Source organism: Athalia rosae, chromosome 7 (genome assembly GCF_917208135.1).
Source record: "Athalia rosae chromosome 7, iyAthRosa1.1, whole genome shotgun sequence".
Taxonomy (NCBI): domain Eukaryota; kingdom Metazoa; phylum Arthropoda; class Insecta; order Hymenoptera; family Athaliidae; genus Athalia; species Athalia rosae.
In genome coordinates this window covers 10,431,062-10,452,212 of record NC_064032.1, presented here as the reverse complement: position 1 = coordinate 10,452,212, position 21,151 = coordinate 10,431,062, and the positions used below count along the sequence as shown (strand labels likewise).

At 43.9% G+C, this 21,151-nt stretch overlaps 1 protein-coding gene across 2 annotated transcripts in view; it reads right to left on the bottom strand.

The window, feature by feature from the left end:
- LOC105691067 (homeobox protein OTX2-like) overlaps positions 1–21,151 on the bottom strand; it is a 38,730-nt gene that overhangs the window by 11,196 nt on the left and 6,383 nt on the right. Inside the window, exons 1-2 of one of the 2 annotated variants that reach the window (XM_048658029.1) lie at positions 7,573–7,754; positions 2,288–2,927 (exon numbers count right to left, since the gene is read on the bottom strand). In XM_048658029.1, the coding sequence (XP_048513986.1) occupies positions 2,288–2,927; positions 7,573–7,629 (697 nt within the window). In that variant the 5' untranslated portion in view covers positions 7,630–7,754. Of the gene's footprint in view, positions 1–2,287; positions 2,928–7,572; positions 7,755–21,151 lie in introns of those variants that run through there. The other variant, XM_048658030.1, reaches the window with a different exon arrangement.

Genomic DNA, 21,151 nt, shown 5'->3' with positions numbered 1-21,151 from the left:
GTTGATTAATATTTTTACAATTGATCGCTGGAACACAAATGCGGTTCGATGATGCGCTCGACGAAGATTCCGGATAAAATTCGTTTCCGATCGACTTCCGTGTGTACGGAAAATGACAATATTGAGACACGTATCTCAATATCATTCATTAAATTTCGCGAATATCCCTCCATCTTTCTCTCTCTCTATCTCTCTCTCTCTCTTTGACTCGGCGTTGGGGAGAAGTGGGCGTAGGACGTACAGCGATATGAACGGGTCGGAAAATGGGAAGAGTTGGTTTCCATAGAAACCTGAGGATAGTCAGGCGAAGACGGTTGCCGCAAAATATATACGTGCAGCAAAACCTCCGATTTACCTCTTTCACCTACATTTTTTTACATTATTCGCGTATACGTACAAGAGATGTTCGCGTTTACACTGCAGAAAATTGAACACAACCGGCGCGCTCCGATGACACGGCGATGACGAAATAAAAAAGAAGAGAAAAAAAATTGTCACATCTGCATGCCGATTCGGTGCAGTTTTAATATTTTTTTAATTTTTTTTTTTCTTTTTCTCCGATCACATGATACACATGTTCACATACCACATGTACGAAATCTGGCTATGTATTCACATGCCTTACATATTTTCATAAAATTAACGCTGTGTGCGAACACTGTATACCGTGTATAAATACTTGTGCAGTGTATAAATATTTCTGTCTGTGTGTTACGCGCGAACGTATAGCCGGCGCGCCACCCCCGTAAGCGGCTTAGGGGTTCTAGCCCGTTGCACTTTCTTCGTTCCGCTGGCGTCTTTATGGAGAAAGTATATAGAAGGTCCGCGGACGCGAGAGGGTGTTTCGCGAATCGTTGTATATACGGGATACCTATACATATACGTACGTACCCGTACATATCGGTGGGTACGACCTGTGTGTACACGCAGTGCAGGTATAACAACGTTGGAGAATCTATGTACAGGGCATTTCGTGAGGACGTATACAGGCAGAAATGCATACACGCATCGATTTTAGCCGGAATCTAACCCTGAAAATTTTTCATTTTCATCACGAACGAAATATCGTTCGTAACTTCGACCGATGGGACGATCATACGCGACGTAGCGAATATGTGAAACCGCCTAGGAGAGTCACCTCGGTGAAAATCGTTTTGAAAATGACGCGAATTATCGACAACGACGACAAAAATAAAACACAAGCGAAAAAGAAAAAGGGGGGGGGGGGAAAAAAAAAGGGAAAACGAGAACACGTATTCTACAACACTTCACGATTTCAGACTCGTCGTTATACGGGAGCGGGCTGTACTGCACATCGAATATACGGACGCGTGTTATCTGGTACGATATATACTTTACCCGAAGGAAGCCCCGACGCTACGTTATCTTTCTCTTTTTTTTTTTCCTCATTTTTCTTTTTTCCCTTTTTTTTTTTTCTCTTCTTTCTCCAACTTCTTTTTTTCCTTCGCCCCTCTTTTTTACTTTTTTCTTTTCCTCTTATTTCTTGTCATCTATTCGTACGGCTTCAGTCGATGCATCGATTTGCACGAGGTGATCAATACACCGTATGTATATATATATATACACGTAAATAGTTACTCAGATTATAGTAACGTACTTGGGCTTGCGGGATACACGTCTCACGTGTTCGTTATACCTACGTACATCCGTGTGTATACATCATTATAATTCCGCGGGTGATGTAATGATACGATAAACCTGTACGTGAAACGATAAGCAACGTATTGTATATACGCTGACGATGTTCCGAAAATAATTTTGCACCCCTGTGTTCGAAAAAGCAAAGAAAAAAATCATCTTTGGCGAGATTTTTGACTATTCGAGAAAAAAAAAACAAAAAACAAAGGAACGCCCGAATTCGCGTTCTATGTGAATTCATCTATATTATACAGGAATGAAAATCGAACGTTCGTATTTGAATAGATTTCATATAGAATGAAAATTCATAAATTAAAAATGATACGCACGTGGGTATAGGTATACATACACGCGTATTAATCGAATTACTGGAAATCGTAATTAGAAAAGGCTTTAACAATTTTCCGTGGAAGCCCAAACGCATAATTAACCACGTACCTACGTATACCTGGTATCTATACGCGTTACCTTTACCTCGGCGTACACTCACCCTTACATACGTATCAATGGTAATCAGGTAAACGAAACGAAACAATGGACGGGAAAAAAGGGAGAGAGAAGCGAGAGAAGCGAGAGAGAGAAAAAAAGAAAAAAAAGAAAAAAAAAAGAAAATCCGAACGGTACTCACCCTGTGGAAACGCAGCGGCCAGTCCGTGATCCAATGGATGGGGATGCGGGTGCGGATGCGACGCCAGAGCGAAAGGATGAGGAGCACCGGGGTGCGGATGCCCTCCCATCCCTGGATGTCCGTGGGCAGGATGGTACTGGGGGCTTCCGGTAGGGGCACAAGTAGCCCCCGCCGCCTTCAGGTAGCCCGCCATGTATCCCGCGAGGCACGCCAGGTCCCCCGCCACCGCTGCGGCGCCCCTGTCGAGCCGTTGATCCTCCTCGGAGTTACCGATGTGGATATATTGCCGGTGAACGTCGCGATCGACGGCGATAGCGTCGCCGCTGAACAGCCGATTCTTTCTACAATCTTCGACGGCGTCGTCCCCCTGATGCGACCACCAATCCGTGGTGCGATTGTAACCGACGCGGGAGTCGCCGACGACGAAATTATCCCGACGATTCGATTCCTGGTGGGATAGACGCGAGGATAACGTCGACTCGATATTGGAAACCGGCGGCGAATCGTCGTCGATCCCCCGAACTCCGTCGCAACGATCCTCGACGAGGACTACGTCGACGTCTACTCCTCTTACGCCGCCTCCTCCTCCTACTACTCCTACTCCTTTCGTCGCGACGTGACTCTCTACGTATTCCTCCACCTGTAATTCAAAATGTTACACACCTTGTTTTAATCTTTCGATTATTCTGAAATTAATCAATCGACGGATGAAGATAAACTTATGATCGGTAAAACAACGATGCAACGACTATATTCATTCCGGACAACAATTTCAAATGAAATCGCACGAATCGCCAACGGAAAAAATCGTCCGTCCATAAAACATTCTCCAATTATAGTGTCTCTGCGGCTGAAAAAAAATTTTTCACCGATCGCCAGGCAATTTATTAGCCTCACTAAATGATCGGTACGCAGAACGTACGCGGAGTGCAGTTATCGCCGGTTAGCACGAGGGGAGCAATTATTATTTATGAGTATGACGTACGCGTCCGATAAATATAAATGTGCGGGGTACGACGCGGATGCATGAAATTTTGGATATAAAGCCGCGGTGATGCGCGCGTGATGATTGGAAGTTTTTCTTTCTTTCTTTTTTTGGTTTTACAGGAATTCAATTGTATAATTATATAAAATTGATTCGCGCATAATACGTAGAAGTTTAAAATAGAAACGGAGGTACATTCGACGGTGGCAGAAATACCGCGGTGGCGACCCGCGATACCGATATCTAGGCCTAATCGGATTTGCGGTTCTGGTCCAGCGTACACGATGCACCGAAAGAGGGTGGCGGTGTCTACGGTGCGTGAAAAAATAGCCATCAAAATATCACGTTGTATATGCATTATAACGTCAACGGTTTGATTATAATCGGTGTATACGGCGGTTTTCGCGGTGATGTACGTATGAATTACTCAATCGGTTTTGGTTCAACTGCGTTAGGTACCTACACTGTCAGCAGATTTACCGCAATGTTTTCATCAAATCCAGATAACCGTCAATCGAATACATATACACACAGAAATACGAGAAAAACGATTTGAAACAGGTCACCGATACTTCGCGTAGAATTTGCCAAATTTTGCAAGATCTACCGATTTTCTTCTCCGTTTCGTTTTTTCGATTTTTTTCATTCTCGTTTTTGGAAAGCGAGCTTCAAAAAACCGTCCCGACAACGAACGGTCTGATTGTTCCGCTTCCGACGGATGGAACGTGAGATTTTTGACTTTACGCGTTCCAGCGGACGCCGCAAGCCACAATGAAAAAAATTAGCATTCTTTTTCCCTACAATAGCAGGGCGTACGACCGGTAAGAATGAAGCATCGAAAATTCCCGCAGACTTTACACGGGTATGTGAAGGAAAATTTACCGCTTCTGTAAACGTCACGTATTTGGTCGTGACTTCACGTGTACAATATAAATAGTACGTTTTTTTCCTTCTGTCAATGTTTTTTTTTTTTTTTTTTTTTTTTCTATTTTCTATTTTCTTCACGGTGCACGTAGAAAAACTATCCGAAAATCGGCCGATCTTCGAACCGTCGAACCCGCAGCGTTTCCTTAACGGTGAAATAATTTTTGACGTCCGTACGAATTTGCCAGATCGCGATCGGATTTTTTTTTTTTTCGCCGACGATGAAACTTACCGATTCAAAGATCTGCCCAATTACACGACTCTGCCGAGCGATAATTCCGTCGTAAAATCGGCGCACTTTACAGCCTAGGTATCGTACCAATCGATTCGAGGTAGATCGGTAACTGTTTTTTTTTACCGATTTTTCATCCTTTTTTCCAATAATCAATCACAAAACACAATTGTTTCCATCAGTTATCCAACTCGTGGTTAATTTGCGGCGAATGTCTATCAAACAAATCGTTCGATTTGTGGGTAAAAAAGTGTCGATCGGCGAACACAAACCGATACAAATCATCGACGACGATACCAACGAAGGTATTCCCACAACTTTGCACAATCCGAACAACGGACTCTGGTCACTTTCAAAGTTCGAGTCTCTCTGGACAGTCAAGAAAAAAAACAAACAAACAAACAAACAAACAAACGTAAATCGTCAACCGATCGCCCGCACCAGGTCGCGCCCGACCGTTCACGTTCCGTAACTCGATCCGTCTTACGAACAACCTACACACCTTGCGCTCGCGACGATGGCTCAGGGGCAAACTGTTCGCTTCCCCCACCGCGTGGGCCCTAATAAGCTTTTCGGGCCCTTCGCCCTCCTCCGGTAAAAACCGGGTGGGGATTCCGGCCGGCGGAGTGGGGGGGCCTGCACATGAATGGCCGACCCTGCTCCGAGGACCTATACAACGAAATATCGGGCGCCGGCGTTTCACCAAATTTTACAACCTCCGCACCACGATCGTCGGTATCAATCGAAATTAAACGACGATCTTCCAATGCCAGGGAAAACTCCGGTACGAAAAAGTAGCCGACGTTATCGAAAATTTATTCAAATCGTGTGGCGAGAAAACACATAAATCGATCTCATTTTACCGATCGTCGAGAGAGGGTCGAACCCTTCGCGCTGTATCGAATGAGTGAAACGAGCAAAAAATGAAAAAAATAAAAAAAAAAAAAAAATGTAAAAATTTTGGTGGTAGAAAAACTGGTTTTCGCGATAAAACTTCGTCAGGTTTCAGGGTGAAAAGAACATCGTTATAAGTATCTTCGTATCGGGGGGGATCGGGGGGGGGGGGGGGGGATCGGGGGGAGGGGGAGGTGTACTCGGAAACTAAAGGAGCTGCGCCCGGTAAGCCGGACGAGAAGTATTTAAAATCGGCTTATCCGTGAAACCAAACGTTATTCGGGGCCCGGTGCGTGCGTCATGCCGGAGGCAGGAGAAGAGAGAAGCACAAGGTGTTAAACGGTTAAATAAACTCGGAGCCCGTATATACACGGTGCAGGAGCGTGCGGCGTGTGTATATATCCAAAACGACTCGAAAGTCGCACTTGTACACACGCTCGTGTATCGCGGGGTGAAGAAAAGCGTTAAGTGGACGGAAAACAGATGAATTGGATAAAGATGAATTACCGAGAGAGAGGGATCCATCCGTGTACAGGAGCTAGCGATTTCAACGACTCGATGTTTGCGCGGTGCACGAGCGCGCGCGGGGGGGTTACCGCGGGCGTTACGCCGTTGGCGCGGCTTGATCTTGTTTGGCGTGCTCACGTGCAACGAGTTCAAACACACCGTAGTACGTACCGTACGTACGTAAAACATCGGTAGGGTATACGCGATGTACGCACACACGATCGTCGCTCGCGGGGAATCCGCCGCTAAAAGGTCAGTCGACTCCGGCGGCGATATGATGCTACGGATCCGCTTATGTCGGACGAGGCTCGAATTGACCGATTGACTTCGCCAGCGGGGAACTCACTAAATTCACTAAGCGAGCGAGTCACTGGACTCGTAACTTTGTATATACGTGTATAATATATCATATTCACTCGGAACCGCATCATTATCCGCGCAGATTTATATGTAAGTATCAAAACACTCGCCGAATCTGTCGTTCATCTTACGCCTGATGCCGCTGCACTCTTACGCTAATTTGCGGATGGATTCATTTATATATCGTCGACTCCGCGTTTCGTATAAAAGGAAACGTTAACGCGATCGTCGTTTCGCACGTTGTTCGAGATAGCCCGGTTCGTAATGCTTGCTAAAAGGATCATCGCAGACATATATATTACCGCAGTCTACACCTGGATGTTAAACGATGATTACGTTTTATTGGTATTGTGTATACCTAACCCGGGCAGACAGGGGGGTCTTCGAACGGATCGGAGTGGCGCCGAGTATAGTCGTTCGTACAGTCGACGCTTCGACAAATGGTTTTACGAAAGTTATGAGGTACAATATACGGTTTTCGTCGCGAGTTTGTTCACACGTCGGTTATCCGATTGCGAGCGTTGTATACAATGGTTTTGAAAATGTCGAAGTATTCATAAGCGAAATAAAGTAAGAAATGAGAAGAAGAAGAAGAGCGTTGAAACGGTTGAACGTTTTCCAAATATATCTGAATGGGTTTTGTTGAACTGTCGCATTTCTTTCGGTAACGAGGTATATCGGCACCTGAACAGAACGAGGCGCGCGTTGGTGTGTCCCTCGTGCATATAGTTATCGATATACCGGAAGCCATAAAAGCTGAAAAACTACCTACCGCAACCCCGAAGACTGCAGTATCTGTATATATTATATACATATACCCAGTCACGGGATGATTCCACTGTACAACCGTCGCCCTTTTCATTTTTCCCTTTCGGACAATGATTAAAAAATTAATCACGCTTTATGGCAGTGCCTTTTATTCAGAGGTATTGTTTGCCGTTGGTGGGTTTCCTTTGGCCGACAATAGGACCGCGGGGGGTCCGGTACACTACTCCCGATGCGGTTATATAGGAGGGTTATTATATAGTTATCCCTGGGGAATGGGTGCTAGGTTGCTCGGGAAAACCCCCGTAAGCGTTACCCCGAGCACCACCTTCCTTAGCGGCGGTTTTTCGGGATACCTACTACTCCGCCGCTGATCCGTCGCGTTGATCGCGTCGCGTCGCCACTTCTGAACTTCATTGTCGCCTCCGCACCGCACCGCACACACCGCTTCTGCGGCCCAATCTCCTTAACTACGAACAAGCGAACAACGACGATCGCCCGAAGAGAAAGAAATAAAGGACGGAGTACCGTAGATAAAAGGGCTCAGGTTTTCGAGGTATTAAGTAACCTCGAGTAAACACCGGACTCGACCTTCGTCTATAATTGACCAAAAATTACCTGGGCGACGAGAGTCCCTCGACTGTCGTCCGGATCGCCGAGTGCCGTCCGAACCATTCCCTCCCCCGTGGGAATATCATCGACTGTCTCGTGCGCACCGCGATTTCAATTACATCGTCGATCGCGTCCGAATCGCCTCGATATCGTTACAGGTACGACCTGCTGTATTTCCCGCTCGTCTCGAAGTCTCCGCAATATTCTCGCACAGACTGTGTGTCTGTGACACACGCGGAGTATATTCACGTGTCGTGTGAGAGAAAGAGAATAAGAAAAAAAAAAAAAAAAAAAAGGTAGCGGAAAAAAATCCATACAGAAATGGAGCGAAATATCTCGCGCATCTTTCGACTGGTCGAGGACCAGAAGAGAGAGAGAGAGAGGAGAATTCGATATCCCTTCGTCCCTGATTCTCTCCGCTCCTCTCTGCTGTTTCCTGTTTCTATTCATGAGCGTTGCCAGGCCACGGGGCCGCCCAACGTTCAACGATCGTCCAATCGCCGCGGTTAGTTTCCCCCTGGGAACTGGGTCCGATCCCCTGCCCCGCCCTCTTCGACCTCGAAGGAACGCGAGGGTCTTATCGATCCGCTCTCTCTCTCCTCCTCCGCTTCCTCCTCTTTTCGCCTCTCTCTCTTTCTCTCGAGCCGCGCGCGACCTCCTTCTCTTTATCTCATCGTCGTCGAATGTTCCACATTCGCAGTTGCGGAGTCGCAGGTTTTCCGTAACCCCCGTAACACACCGAAGAGCGGGAGAGAGTCGGATCCGCAACCCTGCAAGAAAAATATCACCTTCGGACGATATCGGGTGTGTCTTCCGAACCGTACAACGTCTTCTCCCGTCTCCCGTCACCCGCACCTTCCACCTTCAAATTTTTCTACCTCTTCCTTCTCCCACCTTCGACGACCTCTGTGTAAATATATTATATACATAATTTGAAATTGACGGTATATATCACGTGCCACCACACGAATATATGTATATAATACAGTCGTAAATTGTATTCGGTATATTCCCATAGAATTTTAAACTAAAAAATTCCCCCCTCCCTCCCTCCCTCCCGCCCCCTCCGCGACATTACGGTGAGATACAGAAAATCTCCCGCTAACGAATGATTCGAATTAATATACATACATAAAATATAAAAAGCGTGTAGTCAAGGATATGGCGTCGGTATGTATCGCGGGTACATGTATATACATAAATATATATATATATATACATGTAAGGGTGTGAAAGAGGGGGAGGAGTGTCGGGGGGGGGAGCGAGGACGTTGAACACGGTAGAGGGTATACGGTGTACGGTCTGGGTGACGGACGAATTTATAGCGTAGAAATTAGGAGGCTTATAGAAAGCGGTGCGCGGTAGCGGCCCGTAGATCATCATTAGGAGGGCCAAACCATGCAGGGCTGGTGCGATATAGACGCTACGGGTTGGCTGGCCGGCTCGCTCGGGATGGCTTTGCTCGCAGAGAGACGTTCGTATGATATACGCACATTTTCACCGTAGATACGGCGCGTATATAACCAACGGTCGCGCACACTATATATAATTTTGTATACACCTCGTACAGGGAATCCGCGGTGAATTCACTCCCACCGATGTAATGGTAACATGCATACGTCCAGCGTGTGAGAAGAAGAAGAAGAAGAAGAAAAAATGAAAAAAGAAGAAACGAACAAAAATGTTGGAAGAGAAGGAAAGCGAAGCTTCGCGCGGTCGGTCGCATGTAAAAACCCCTTCGAACGTTTAAACGTTGATATCGAAAAGCGTATGGAATATTATTATTATACTGCGGCCCTGAATATAGGTGCAGTACAATATATCCTCCTCGAGACGCGTTGTTATTATTGTTATATATATATATATATACATATATATGTATATACATAGAGTGCAGGGAATCCGGGGCTCCGCGGTGCAGGATAATATTTGCGTGGTAGCAAACTGCTGCCGCTGCTGCTGCTGCTGCTGTGTTATGGAGATTGAAAAGGGAAGGATAAAAATAAGAGTTTCGCTATACTAAAAGCGAACGGGTTCGAGAAGAACGGAGAATAACGTTCGTAACGTGTATATGCCGCGGATACCGCGATTCTGAATTATTCCTTGTCGACTATACTAAGCTATGGAAATGGTCTTTACACCGTCCATGCAACGACCGTAACACACGCACACGGTGTGTGTATATCTCGGCGGTGGCTGGCTGGCGGTAGCCCGAAATTAAACGACGATACAGCGAGAATCCTGGATCGGGAGGAGCCGCGAAAATCAGAGTAGGTATACCTCGCGTTCCGATGGTACAACAACGAGTGTACTTTCATTTCGTCGATCACAATTGTCGGATATCGGCTACTGCGATCATTTGATCGAAACTACGTCGAATTCGGAATTCTAACGATCGACGGAGTTTGCGGGACGAACAAACAAACAAACGAGATTATATATAGCTAGCGCACGCGACTACTGCGACGTCGTTTAACTTTGCGGCCTGCATCGAGGTGATTTTGAAAAATTTACGACGTGTGAGGGGGGGGGGGGGGGGGGGGGTTAAAAGAAGCGAAAAGTCAAGTTAGTCGGTTTGATGCGGGGCGACGGGAGGCGGTCATGGGCGTGGAGTATAAGTTGGCAAATTGGTTCTATACACCGTGTGCATATATATATATATACACAGAGATACCCTCTTCGGTTGTGGTGAACGGGGCTCTTGGGGTGCGGAGGCATTATTATATTGTGATCCGGTAACGCCCGCGCGTTAAAAGATCACGCGTATTATACAGCAATATCCCGCCACTTCCGGGGTGGTCGTAGGTCGGTGCGAACCCCCGACGACGTGTGTGTAGCGTATTTATAGTATCCCGAAAAAATTCATTAGTCCTCTCTCGCTTCGATTACGTCGAAAGGAGTCCGAGTGTAACGTTGGAAGATCGAGCTGACTTCCGTTTCACCGTGTTGTAACAAGAAAATTATCCAGATATCCTCCTAATTATACGTATCAAGATTAGAAAAATTATGGAAATGATATTCGACCGGTACAGAATTAGACGAAGGCGTTTTTCGAACCGACGCCGCGAGACCGTGCAGTATGCAGTCTCGTCGGGTTCGTAACGGTTGCAGCTTTTGAAGAAAAAAAAAAAAGAGAAGCAGCACCCTGACGACGAGAGTTTTTCTGTGTCGCGGTTGTTGTAAAGCCCTTCGAAGGTTATTCAGAGTTATCCGAGTACATGGACTTTACATCTTCGGTAACGAGTTGGATTCGAGTACAATACGCGCTACGTAAACTCTAAATTGGTTCGGATCGCGTTTCGTACGGACGATTTTCGCGAGTCGAACGAACGAAAGTTCGACGATCGACGATGTGCGCGCGACGTGCGCCGCAGTAATTCTCAGTCGGTGACGCTCGCGGTGCACAAAGAGAGCGCAACAAACGATCTGTACAAATTGTAGGTACACGCGAGCGCAAACGTCGAAAGACCGCACGGAAACGGTTAAATCTAATGGCACTCGCTGCAAACACCATCAGCGTTGAGCCACAAATCCTGGCTTAACCCGAAGCTTAATAGTTAAATTGGTTAATCCGGCGTTGAACGGAGCTCCGGTACAGTACGTGCACTGGCAGTAGCCGCTCCTAGCTTGACCCGACCAAAAACCTAGAGCTCCCTGTCTTTATCTCCTTCCCTATAACGCGATGCCTGTTATAATATACATTTATATACATATATATATATATACATATACAGATTTCGGACAAATTTAACCTACTGCATTGGAGTTATGTACGCACCATAGAAATGTCGGAGGGGGCTGACTATATGTATATATATATATACATATATATACGCCCCCGTTCTTCTACGGAGTAGTGTAAGAGTATAGTAGTAGTCGCGTAGCGAAGAAGCTAAGGGTTGGTCATCGGGCTGCTGCCGATGTCGCAGATTTGGATTAGCACGGCGCTGCATATAGGTGGTACCTACCGTTGACGGCTGGCTATAGGCTGCTTACTTGTACACCTACTTAACGCTAGCATTATACCGTACTTATCGGGTCAAACTAAACCGGACAAGAAGCGCTAGAAGAAATAAGAGGCCGGCCGCATCAAACACACGCTCGTGTTTTCGAATGAGATTTTCAATAAAAATTTTCACGTTATCCGCCGAAACGCCCCACCGTCGATCCCCGATATATCTTGGAATGAAAAAAAAAATTGTCGCAATTTTTACGACAAAAATTTCTACAATACTTCTTCGATTCTTTATTTTTTTTTTTTCTTTTTTTTTTTCTTCTCTTATTCGCTTCGAACTGCAGTGCACGGTCAAAACGGAGGTGAACGTTTTCGGTTACCACCGCGGAACTGGTCCCCGTTCGATGCCCTAAACAAACCTAAACGGTGATCAGCGTACGGATACACACCTATGCAAACATGTATGTACAAAGAGAGTGAAATGTGCGCGCAACATCGAAGGTTGCGTGCGCCAGGTATATAGGTTCGGTATACATACAACTGTATATTTCTTAGCAAACAGAAAAGGTGCACGGTGAAAACTGTAGCGAAACTTTTATTCACGAATATAACTAAATTACTCGCTATTCGCATCGGGCTAAAAAGTTATAGTAACGATGCGAACGATCGCTGAATACTCCGCAGCTATATAAACACGTCAGCACCGCCATTATGTCGATCCCGCGGGGGCTACCCAACCCCTGTATACACATATAACCCTGCAGCATTGTGACCCGACTCGCTGCACCGCCGAACTCCGTACCCCCGGAGCCCATTCTTACATTGTGTTCTTCGAAAGCTCGACAAATTTGGCTTCCGGGGCTACACGTATACCGCCTATGGCAAACCTTACAGTCAAGACGATCATACAACGGCATTCGAGACACCGTATCTGGTCCACGTTGTGTAGAAATATTTCATTCCCTGTCTCTCCCATCTTCGTCTTTGTACCGTGAAATTTGACGAGACGAGATGAGAGAAAAAAAAAAACAAGGATCCAAACGGATCGCGATAAGCGTAGCGTAGTGCAAGACTTTCGATTTGTCAAAAAAAATTTCCAAGCATTAAAATCCTAGTAGAGGAGAGTCGACGATCGGCCGGACATTGTATGTATATAATATACGGTGAATGGGTATTGACTTAGCCGCGGTACCGTCAGTTAATTTCGCTAATTGGCGTGTAAACGGAATCGCACCGGTCAAGTCCTTAGTTTAACACCCCGTATACGTTATTAAGGTATAGTGTACTTTGTAGAGAGAAATATAGCCGAGGGTCGTCAAACGATCTTTTGGAAACCGCGTCAATCACCAACTGTCATCCTATCCGACACCTGCGATGCTTTTCCTCTGTTTCTTTGACTGTAAGTATTCAAAAGTTTCCTAGTTTAAAATATCTCTATATATAGGTATATATATACATGTATACGTTAAATATATAAGGTCCTTAAGATGCCTGGTAGGATCCACAGGTGCTAAACGAGTAGAACGCACAGTGAGGAATTCGGGACTTTTGAGGAACGGACTGGCGGGATCAGACACGAGACATATCGGATCGGTGGACGGGGACAAAATGGGATATCCACCCGCGGCTTACAGATATAGGTTAGATATTCGGCTGTATTGTAAGAATACGGGGCGCATCCTCGACAGCCCTCGAGCCTGTTGTATTTTACTCGAAAAATCTCACAATCTTCTCTGTGGACGCAAACGAAGAAACGAATCACGTCGCTTTTACGGCAACAATTAATTCGGATCGTGCACGATCGCGTTCTCATTTTTCAACATCTTTTTGCCATGCGGATCGTAAAAACTGTTCGTTTTCATTGAAGAATTCTTCTTTGTTTCTTCCAATTGCGACGATTTGTGAAAAAAGAAGAAGGAAAAAAAAATCACAAGAAAATCTCCAAGATAGAGAAAACTATGATACAGATTTTTTCGCCTCATTTTTTTTTTCTCGCTGTCCGAAAACTCGATTCGTAACGATTTTCGAGACCATTCGATTGCAAAAGTGCGCAGGGGTTATACGAGAAAGAATCCTGAAAATGAGATGCCAAAAAAAAAAAAAAAAAAACACCATTTGCAAAGGCAATTATTGAGAAGGAATATTTCACTCTCTGGTCATCGCCGAGTTTTCATTCCCAACGATCTCATACGGTATATGGGATAGATATAATACAACAGCGACTAGGCGCGAAAGAGGCAAAAAAAAAAAAAAAAAACGACAGATCGAAATCAAGTAATGAAGTAACATGTTATTATTATAACCGATTGTTTTTTTTTTCTTCTTCTACAATTTTTTTTTTTTTTTTTTTCTCCAATTTCTAATACCTCGGGACACTTTTTATACGGCTACGGATGTCGCGGTATCCACACACGTGTGTTCTGTATCAAATGTGGGATCGGTATGGGGCGATCGGTTCTAAAAGGACGACTGAAAGTCGAAAAAGTCGGCGCTGACGTTTAGATTGACAAGTAAGAGATTTGAAACGCGATATTCCTAAGATTATGTGTACCACCGTATACGTGTGTGCGTATAGGTATGCGTTAGTTTGAAAGGTGACCCGCGGGTTTTATAAATTTATATAAAAGGCATCCGACACACTCCAGCTCTACCGATCTGCAGCCTTATACCCGACGTATCAAAGCGCGCTCGTAACTCGACTCACTTCACGTGTAGGTACCTATACCTACATTCGTCCACTTCTCGTGTATAAATTTACTCGTGTATTCCGCATATTCGAGTGCGAACTTGAACTCGATAAATTTTGAACGATGAAAAAACAACAGAAAAAAAAAAAAAGAAAACCTGAATGAATAAATAAAAAGAATTTTTAATCCAAACAAAAAAAAGAAACACGATTCGATACATATATTATTCATATCCGATATATACATTTTACAATGTTGCAGAGGGTCAGCCGTTGATTAATCATCATAATTACGCAGGCTATTAATTAGTGAGATTTATAATCGATCATCGCTTGATTATTATTACTTCCTATCGTTACGATCGTATATATATCTATACGATCAGATTTGTCGGTATTATAATTATTGTGCGTATAGCGTTTCTATTCTCGTATATATATATACACTACATTAGATTAGCACGAGCGTTATCCGACGGCAGCGATGAAAACACGTACGTACGTACGTACGTACGTTACATTATAATACCGCATACCTACGTACGTGACGTTCCCTGCTTTTCCCTTACGCGTATGTATACGCGATTAGATTACGCTGCGCTGTACCTATGGGGCGACCAGTTGCTGTTGGGATTTGATAGCGCGTTACATCATTACATACATATACAAATAACTATATATATACGTACGGTGTATGTACAGTGGGTCGAGTTGCACGCGTCATACACAAATATACATATGTATGTATGTATATGCATATATATACGGACGGGATTGGATTCCCTGTACACACCCATACGCGTACGCGCAACTGTGTATTCCCTATAATTTCCCCTAACCCTATTTCCGTCCCCCTGGATCACGTGCGATACGCTTTCCGGTTGATAATATGTGTATATATATATATATATATAGGGTACTTGGAGAAACGTTGTGGGTGCATCCCTACAGCTTCCATATACCGTACGATACGATACGATACGGGATCTTAATACAATCAGTATCCTTTCGGTGGGAAAATAATCATTAACCGGGGTAACAACCGGCTAACGGGGCGTTTATCGCTCTATTCACTTAGATATTGCGGTAACGCGTGCCAATTGAGAGAATAGAAAAAGTTGACGAATCATCTTCCTGACTATAATAGACGATTGATCCGAAAAATTTCACCTTAAAAAAAAAATAAATAAATCAGATATCAAATGAACGGGATCCAGAAACTGGATAAAAATCGAAAGAAAATTAAAAGACGAAGGAATTGAGAAAAAAATGGGTCGGCGGTAAAAAAAAAAAACAAAAAAAAAATAAGAAGAAGAAGAAGAAGAAGAAGAAGATATACCACACATGCGTAGAGTCGAAGGGAGTTAAAGGGGAAGAAAAGGAAATTTTGGTCCTCGTTCTCACGTTGAAGAGGTTGAGAAAAAATTCGAGAAAAAAAAAAAAAAGAAAAAAAAAAAGGAAACGAATCGGAATGAAAGAGAAAAAAAGGAACGTTACACGGAGGAGAACTACCACACGTGTACCCCCACGTATATAAAATATACCTTGTTACACACAGGAGCTTACCGTGCATCCGACTTTATACGCGAGACACGTGTGTGTGTGTGTGTGTGTGTGTGTGTGTGTGTGTGTGTGTGTGTGTGTGTGTTAAAGAAGCCCCGAAGACCGAAGACGTAGTCCGAATCCGAGTCGAGGACGAAGCAAGACGTGGGTATGATTCTAAAGAAACGACGCTGCGTCGGTGGTGCAGCAGCGGTGCAACAATTTATACAGAGGAGAGTTATGAATGGAGACCGAACCGAACCGAACCGGACGGACGGACGGACGAAATGAACGAAACGGACGCCCTTCGCCATACTTCGTGTGTATATATATATGTATATATGTATCACACGCCGGAGTATCGTCACCCCCGTAACGCGTCCAACCCCCATACGTGAGCACAGGTATTTTTGTAATTTATATTTCCTGCCGTCGGATAGGAGGACGAGGATTGAAACGGTGCGTATACGTATACATATATGTGTATGTATATACGCGGTTGGAACGGGGTATTAAGATTTTCGCGAATTCATCATCGATATGTATACGGCGCTGTTACGACGACGATGCGCAGGTTACGTTACGGACCCGCGACATGTGAGGTATTGTGTATCTCTGGAAAAAGAAAGAAACGAAAAAAAGAAAAAAAAAAAACCGAAAAAAAAAAATTGGACATAATCCCGCTTAAAATCCCACACGGACTAACACCCTGATCCGAAGATGTGAAGCTCGAGATGAGCGAGGAGGTAGATGAAATCTTTGAAATTAGATCACCAGAGTCCAGCCGCAACCTAATCCAAAGACCAAACACCAAAAGCAAACTAGATATAAAAATCTCGCGTACAACAACCGGGATATCTATTGGTTGCGTATATACGACTTCTGCGATTTTTTTTGCAAAAAAATTGACGTGGGCTGAGCAAAAAAAAATAAAAAATAAATAAACAAAACTCCGGAAAACGTGTGTCCAAAAAAATACACCCTGTAGCTACGACACGTGCTTTCAAAAATTCAAACTCGACTGTTTCACGTTCTACATCACACATCGCCTTCGATAATCCGCATTCGTTTTTTCTTCAATTTATTTTTGTCTATATAATTTTTCATCCTCCTTAACTCGGCACGGTTTTTTTTCTCTTCGTTTTTCAAAAAAAAAAACGTCGCCGAAGTTTTCAGCGACACGAAAAAAATAATGTAATCGTCCGGTGAAGGAGAGAAAAAAAAAAAAAAATAAAAAAACTAAAATAGAAAAGAACCACCGAGAAGCGATCAGATAATATAGTTGCGGCTTGTACCGGTGGTTGACGTTCGTCGCTCCGGGTGCGAGAAACTGCCTACTTACGGCTCGTTTTTTCTCTTTTCTTCTTTTTTTTTTTCTTTCTTTTTTTTTTTCTTTTTTTTTCCGTCTCTTTATTCCTCCGCTGTTCCTTTAATTCCTTCCCACTTAGCCGCGGTCGTCCCGGTAGGTATATTCCCGAAAAGAAGACCCGGTGTACACGCCTATACTTGTACCTTATAATAATATCCGAAGTTGCCCGTCGATCGCGGCGGTGCACAGTTCCATGGCGAAGCTAGGAGAAGTCCGTCCCTGTCCCCCCCCCCCGCCCGCCCCCCGTACCTTTTTCCTACTTTGCATCACTTTACGGGCTAGTGAACTTTTTCATAGCCGTGAATGTCCCCGCGTCATTTTTCGGAAAATGAAGGTCCGGTAATATCTAGATACCCATCTCTCTTTGTATACTTTGAGGTGTACCTCTTGTGTACCCCATACCACGTAAAATATAATCATCGTACCCCGTAGACTCCGCCGACGGCAGCGCGCGCTCGACGACGGTTATACTGCACGGTTTATCCTACCGCACGTAGTTTTTGAGGTAAGGAGAAAATTTTTCGCCGCAGGTACGTGTAACTAACCAGCAAAATTACACAGTCACGAAACACGGTGTATATACGTACATATAGTCAATGTACACCCCATTCGAGGTATATAGGTGAGAAGGTATATACATATATATATATACGTACAGACCTTGAACTTTGAAGTACAACATTCGTCGCACAAGTACGAAACGCCTCTGTATATAGACGGTTTTATACCTGGAATGGACATTTCGGTTGTACGATGTGTCTCCGATACACCCCATATAACCCCGTGGGGAGGGCACAATGCCATTTTTCGTGTACATTATATAGCGCCTCGTTTGCCACGAATCTGTGAACAAACACAACAAACATTTCACGGTGTACCGTGAAATTACTGTTGCCGATGTTATGGTGTTCCTGCGGGTTCCGAAATACCCCCGGGGGAATAATATTCCATTTCTCCTCTCTCTGCGTACCACCGCCACCACCACCACCACCACCACCCCGTTATACACGCCGGTCTTGTTTTTCGGTGTCCTGGGATTCGGTACAATTTGCCTGTCGCGTGGGGCACAGAATCTGACCAAAACGAGAAAATCGTTCGGTGCGTATAATCGCAACCGTCGAAAAATAATGAACAAAAATAAAAGTCTCAAGTTTTTGAAATATTTCAATGTGTCTTTTCTTCTTTTTTTTTTTTTTTTTGTTTCGCAGTGTCTCGAAATAGAAAAACCAAATGAAAGAAGAAGGAACTGTCATACTTTTTAATGTTTTTTTTTTTTTTTTTTTTTCTTTATATAAAATGATCGCGCGTTTTGTAGAACCTTGACGTGTCATATCGACGGCAACCGACACGGATTTTTCTACCCTAAGTCGATGTAGAGTGGCAGAAATAATGTTCGTCCGCACATACCGGCCTCAGTGTATGTAATATAGAAACCTCTCAAGTATTTCAGAGTGATAATCTGTAGCGATATTGTCAAGCGAACCGCACAAAACTTCGAGCTATGGGGTTATAATAATGCGATAGGCGGGTAGGTATATAAGGTACGTAGGAAGGTAGTGAAGTATATTCGAGGACTAGCCGAGTTACCGCGCGACGCTAGAAAGGGACAAGAACCCCCTTATTGGTGAACCGTACATGGCGTATAAAAGACCGTTTCGCACCCTCCCCGCGTTCGTGATTCTTCACTCGTGATTCGCGACTCGAAAAACCCGACCGTACCCACCCTCCGTTATTGTACGAACCCCGCATCAAAACCCACGAAATTTAGCAGACCTCGAATCCCCGGGTTCTCTCGTCGAGACAATTTCTAGCCGCTTGCCGTGCGGCGAAAGCGTCACGCCCGATAACGAGCGAAATAAAAAGGAAAACTTGACAAAAAACGAAGAGAAAAAAAATAAATAATAAGCCAGAGAACGGATATCATATTTTTACACCCCATAAAAATTCGATAAAACAAAGAGACGTCGCATTACGTTGAGCGATATCCCTCGTACAATTTCTGCCGCGAAATTACCTTTTCGTGTTAAAACAAGTGAAAAGTAGAAGGAGGAAAAAAATCCCAAGGGTTCATTCACTGAAAAACTTACAAGGAGTTTATTCGAGGAGTTTCTCACTCCTGCGTCTTGTTATTATTACTGTTGTTTTCTTTTTCTCCCGTCTCCGCTTTCCCAATTTTTTTATCTGAAAAATTATATATTTTTCTTCTCGTTCTCTTTTACTCTAGCCACCTTTTTTTTTTTTCTTCCAGGGACATTTTCCCTTCGCTCTGCTTTTAACTCCGAAGCTTTTAGAGAGCATTAGCCGCCGAATTTCACGGGGTGTTGATCGCGTCGTTTCGCGTTACAAGATATATTCGACCCTGCAGTTCGTCCACGAGACACCCCGTATACGACGTGAAGTAAAAAAAGAAAAAGACAAAAAAAAAAAAAAATAAAGGGAAAGGGGCAAAAGAGACACGCCAACTTTCGAATCGTCTCGCGAAAATTCGTGCTTATCGCCGATCGTTCCGCAGTCGACGTATCGACCGTTTTTCTTCTTCCGCGTTCTGTTTTCATCCGTTTCTTTTTTTTTTTTTTTCTCCTCTTTTTTGTCCAGTTTTATTTAATTTATACGGAGGAGTTTCAGCCACGTGATTAACGAAGCTCCAAAAATGCGAATCATCCAGAATTAACTTAATATATAGGCGTACGTATGTTATACCTATAGGTTATCCTAGAAATGTAGGTTGCAGGGACGAAAATGTCGCGTCAAGGTTTTTCGTTTTTTTACTCAATATATACGTATACGTGTGTATATTCTATAGCGAAACAGATATCTGTGCGCGCATGCCTACATATAAAATATATCCATGTACATCAGGTGTCACGTGATAAAAATTAGATCGTTACACGACGACGACCTACTAAACGAATTGTTACATGTGTTCACGACGTTCCCAAAATTGCGAAGGTCTTCTCGTACATGCATACGTGTATCGTCGTATTGCCGAGCCAAAAAAAAGCCAAGTCTACGGCCTCAGATTTTTCTCAAAATTCGGGCTGAAATTCTACGATTTTTCATCGAGCTTTCTACGTATCATTTAGATCCTAGGAATTCGAATCTGTGATAGTCAAATCGATCTTTCTATAAAATTGGTCGAGTTATCGAAAATTTTTCGACCCAAAAAGTTCAAGACGTCGAAAAAGTTTCATCAATTTCGAAAGATATTTTGATGAAAAAAAAAAGGTGGCCGGTTTGACGCCGAATGCCCCATATAAAAGTATTTCAGGTATATAACGCGGCAGCGCAGAACGGAACGTGTCGTACAGGTATCTACATAAGGTGTACGTTATAGGATTGAGAGAGTGAGAGAAAAAGAGAGAGAGAGAGAGAGACGAAATGAGAGAAAGGAAGAGTGAAGAGAAAAAGAAACGACATCGCGAGTGAGCGACGGAGGTGAAGAGAAGGAGAAGGAGAAGGAGGAGGAGAACGCGCAGAGGTTCGGTGGCACAATCGTTAATTAAGGGAGGTGAAGCGCGAAGCCTGCGCGCGCGGGTCACAAACTACACCCATAAATATCTTCGGTTAGAATAAGAAGGTATAAGAGAGAAAAAAAAATAGAATAAAAAATAAAATGAAATAAAATAAAGAAACCAACGAAAAAAGACATATTACGGGAGAAAAAAAAAAAAAAAAAAAAAACCATCAAAAATGACGACGAAGGGTGAGAGAGATATGGGTAAAAAGGAACGCACGAAAAGAAATCTTTTTTTTTTTTTCTCTTCTTTCAGATTATATATGTACGCGCTGCGCTTTAACTTCAACTTGAGAATACTTTATAACGCGACGTGTAGAGAACGTATAGATGCGGTCGGCGAGCGGTAAAAATTTTCCGAATACGAGGAGACTCGAGAAAAACTATTCCACGGTCGTCATCCGGATGCCCTGAACATCGAACGATATCGAGAGCGATGTGATAGCGTAGAAATAAAAGAGAAGAAAAAAAAAAAAGAAAAGAAAAGAAAACGATACGCGGGCAGCGAGAAATTTCAAT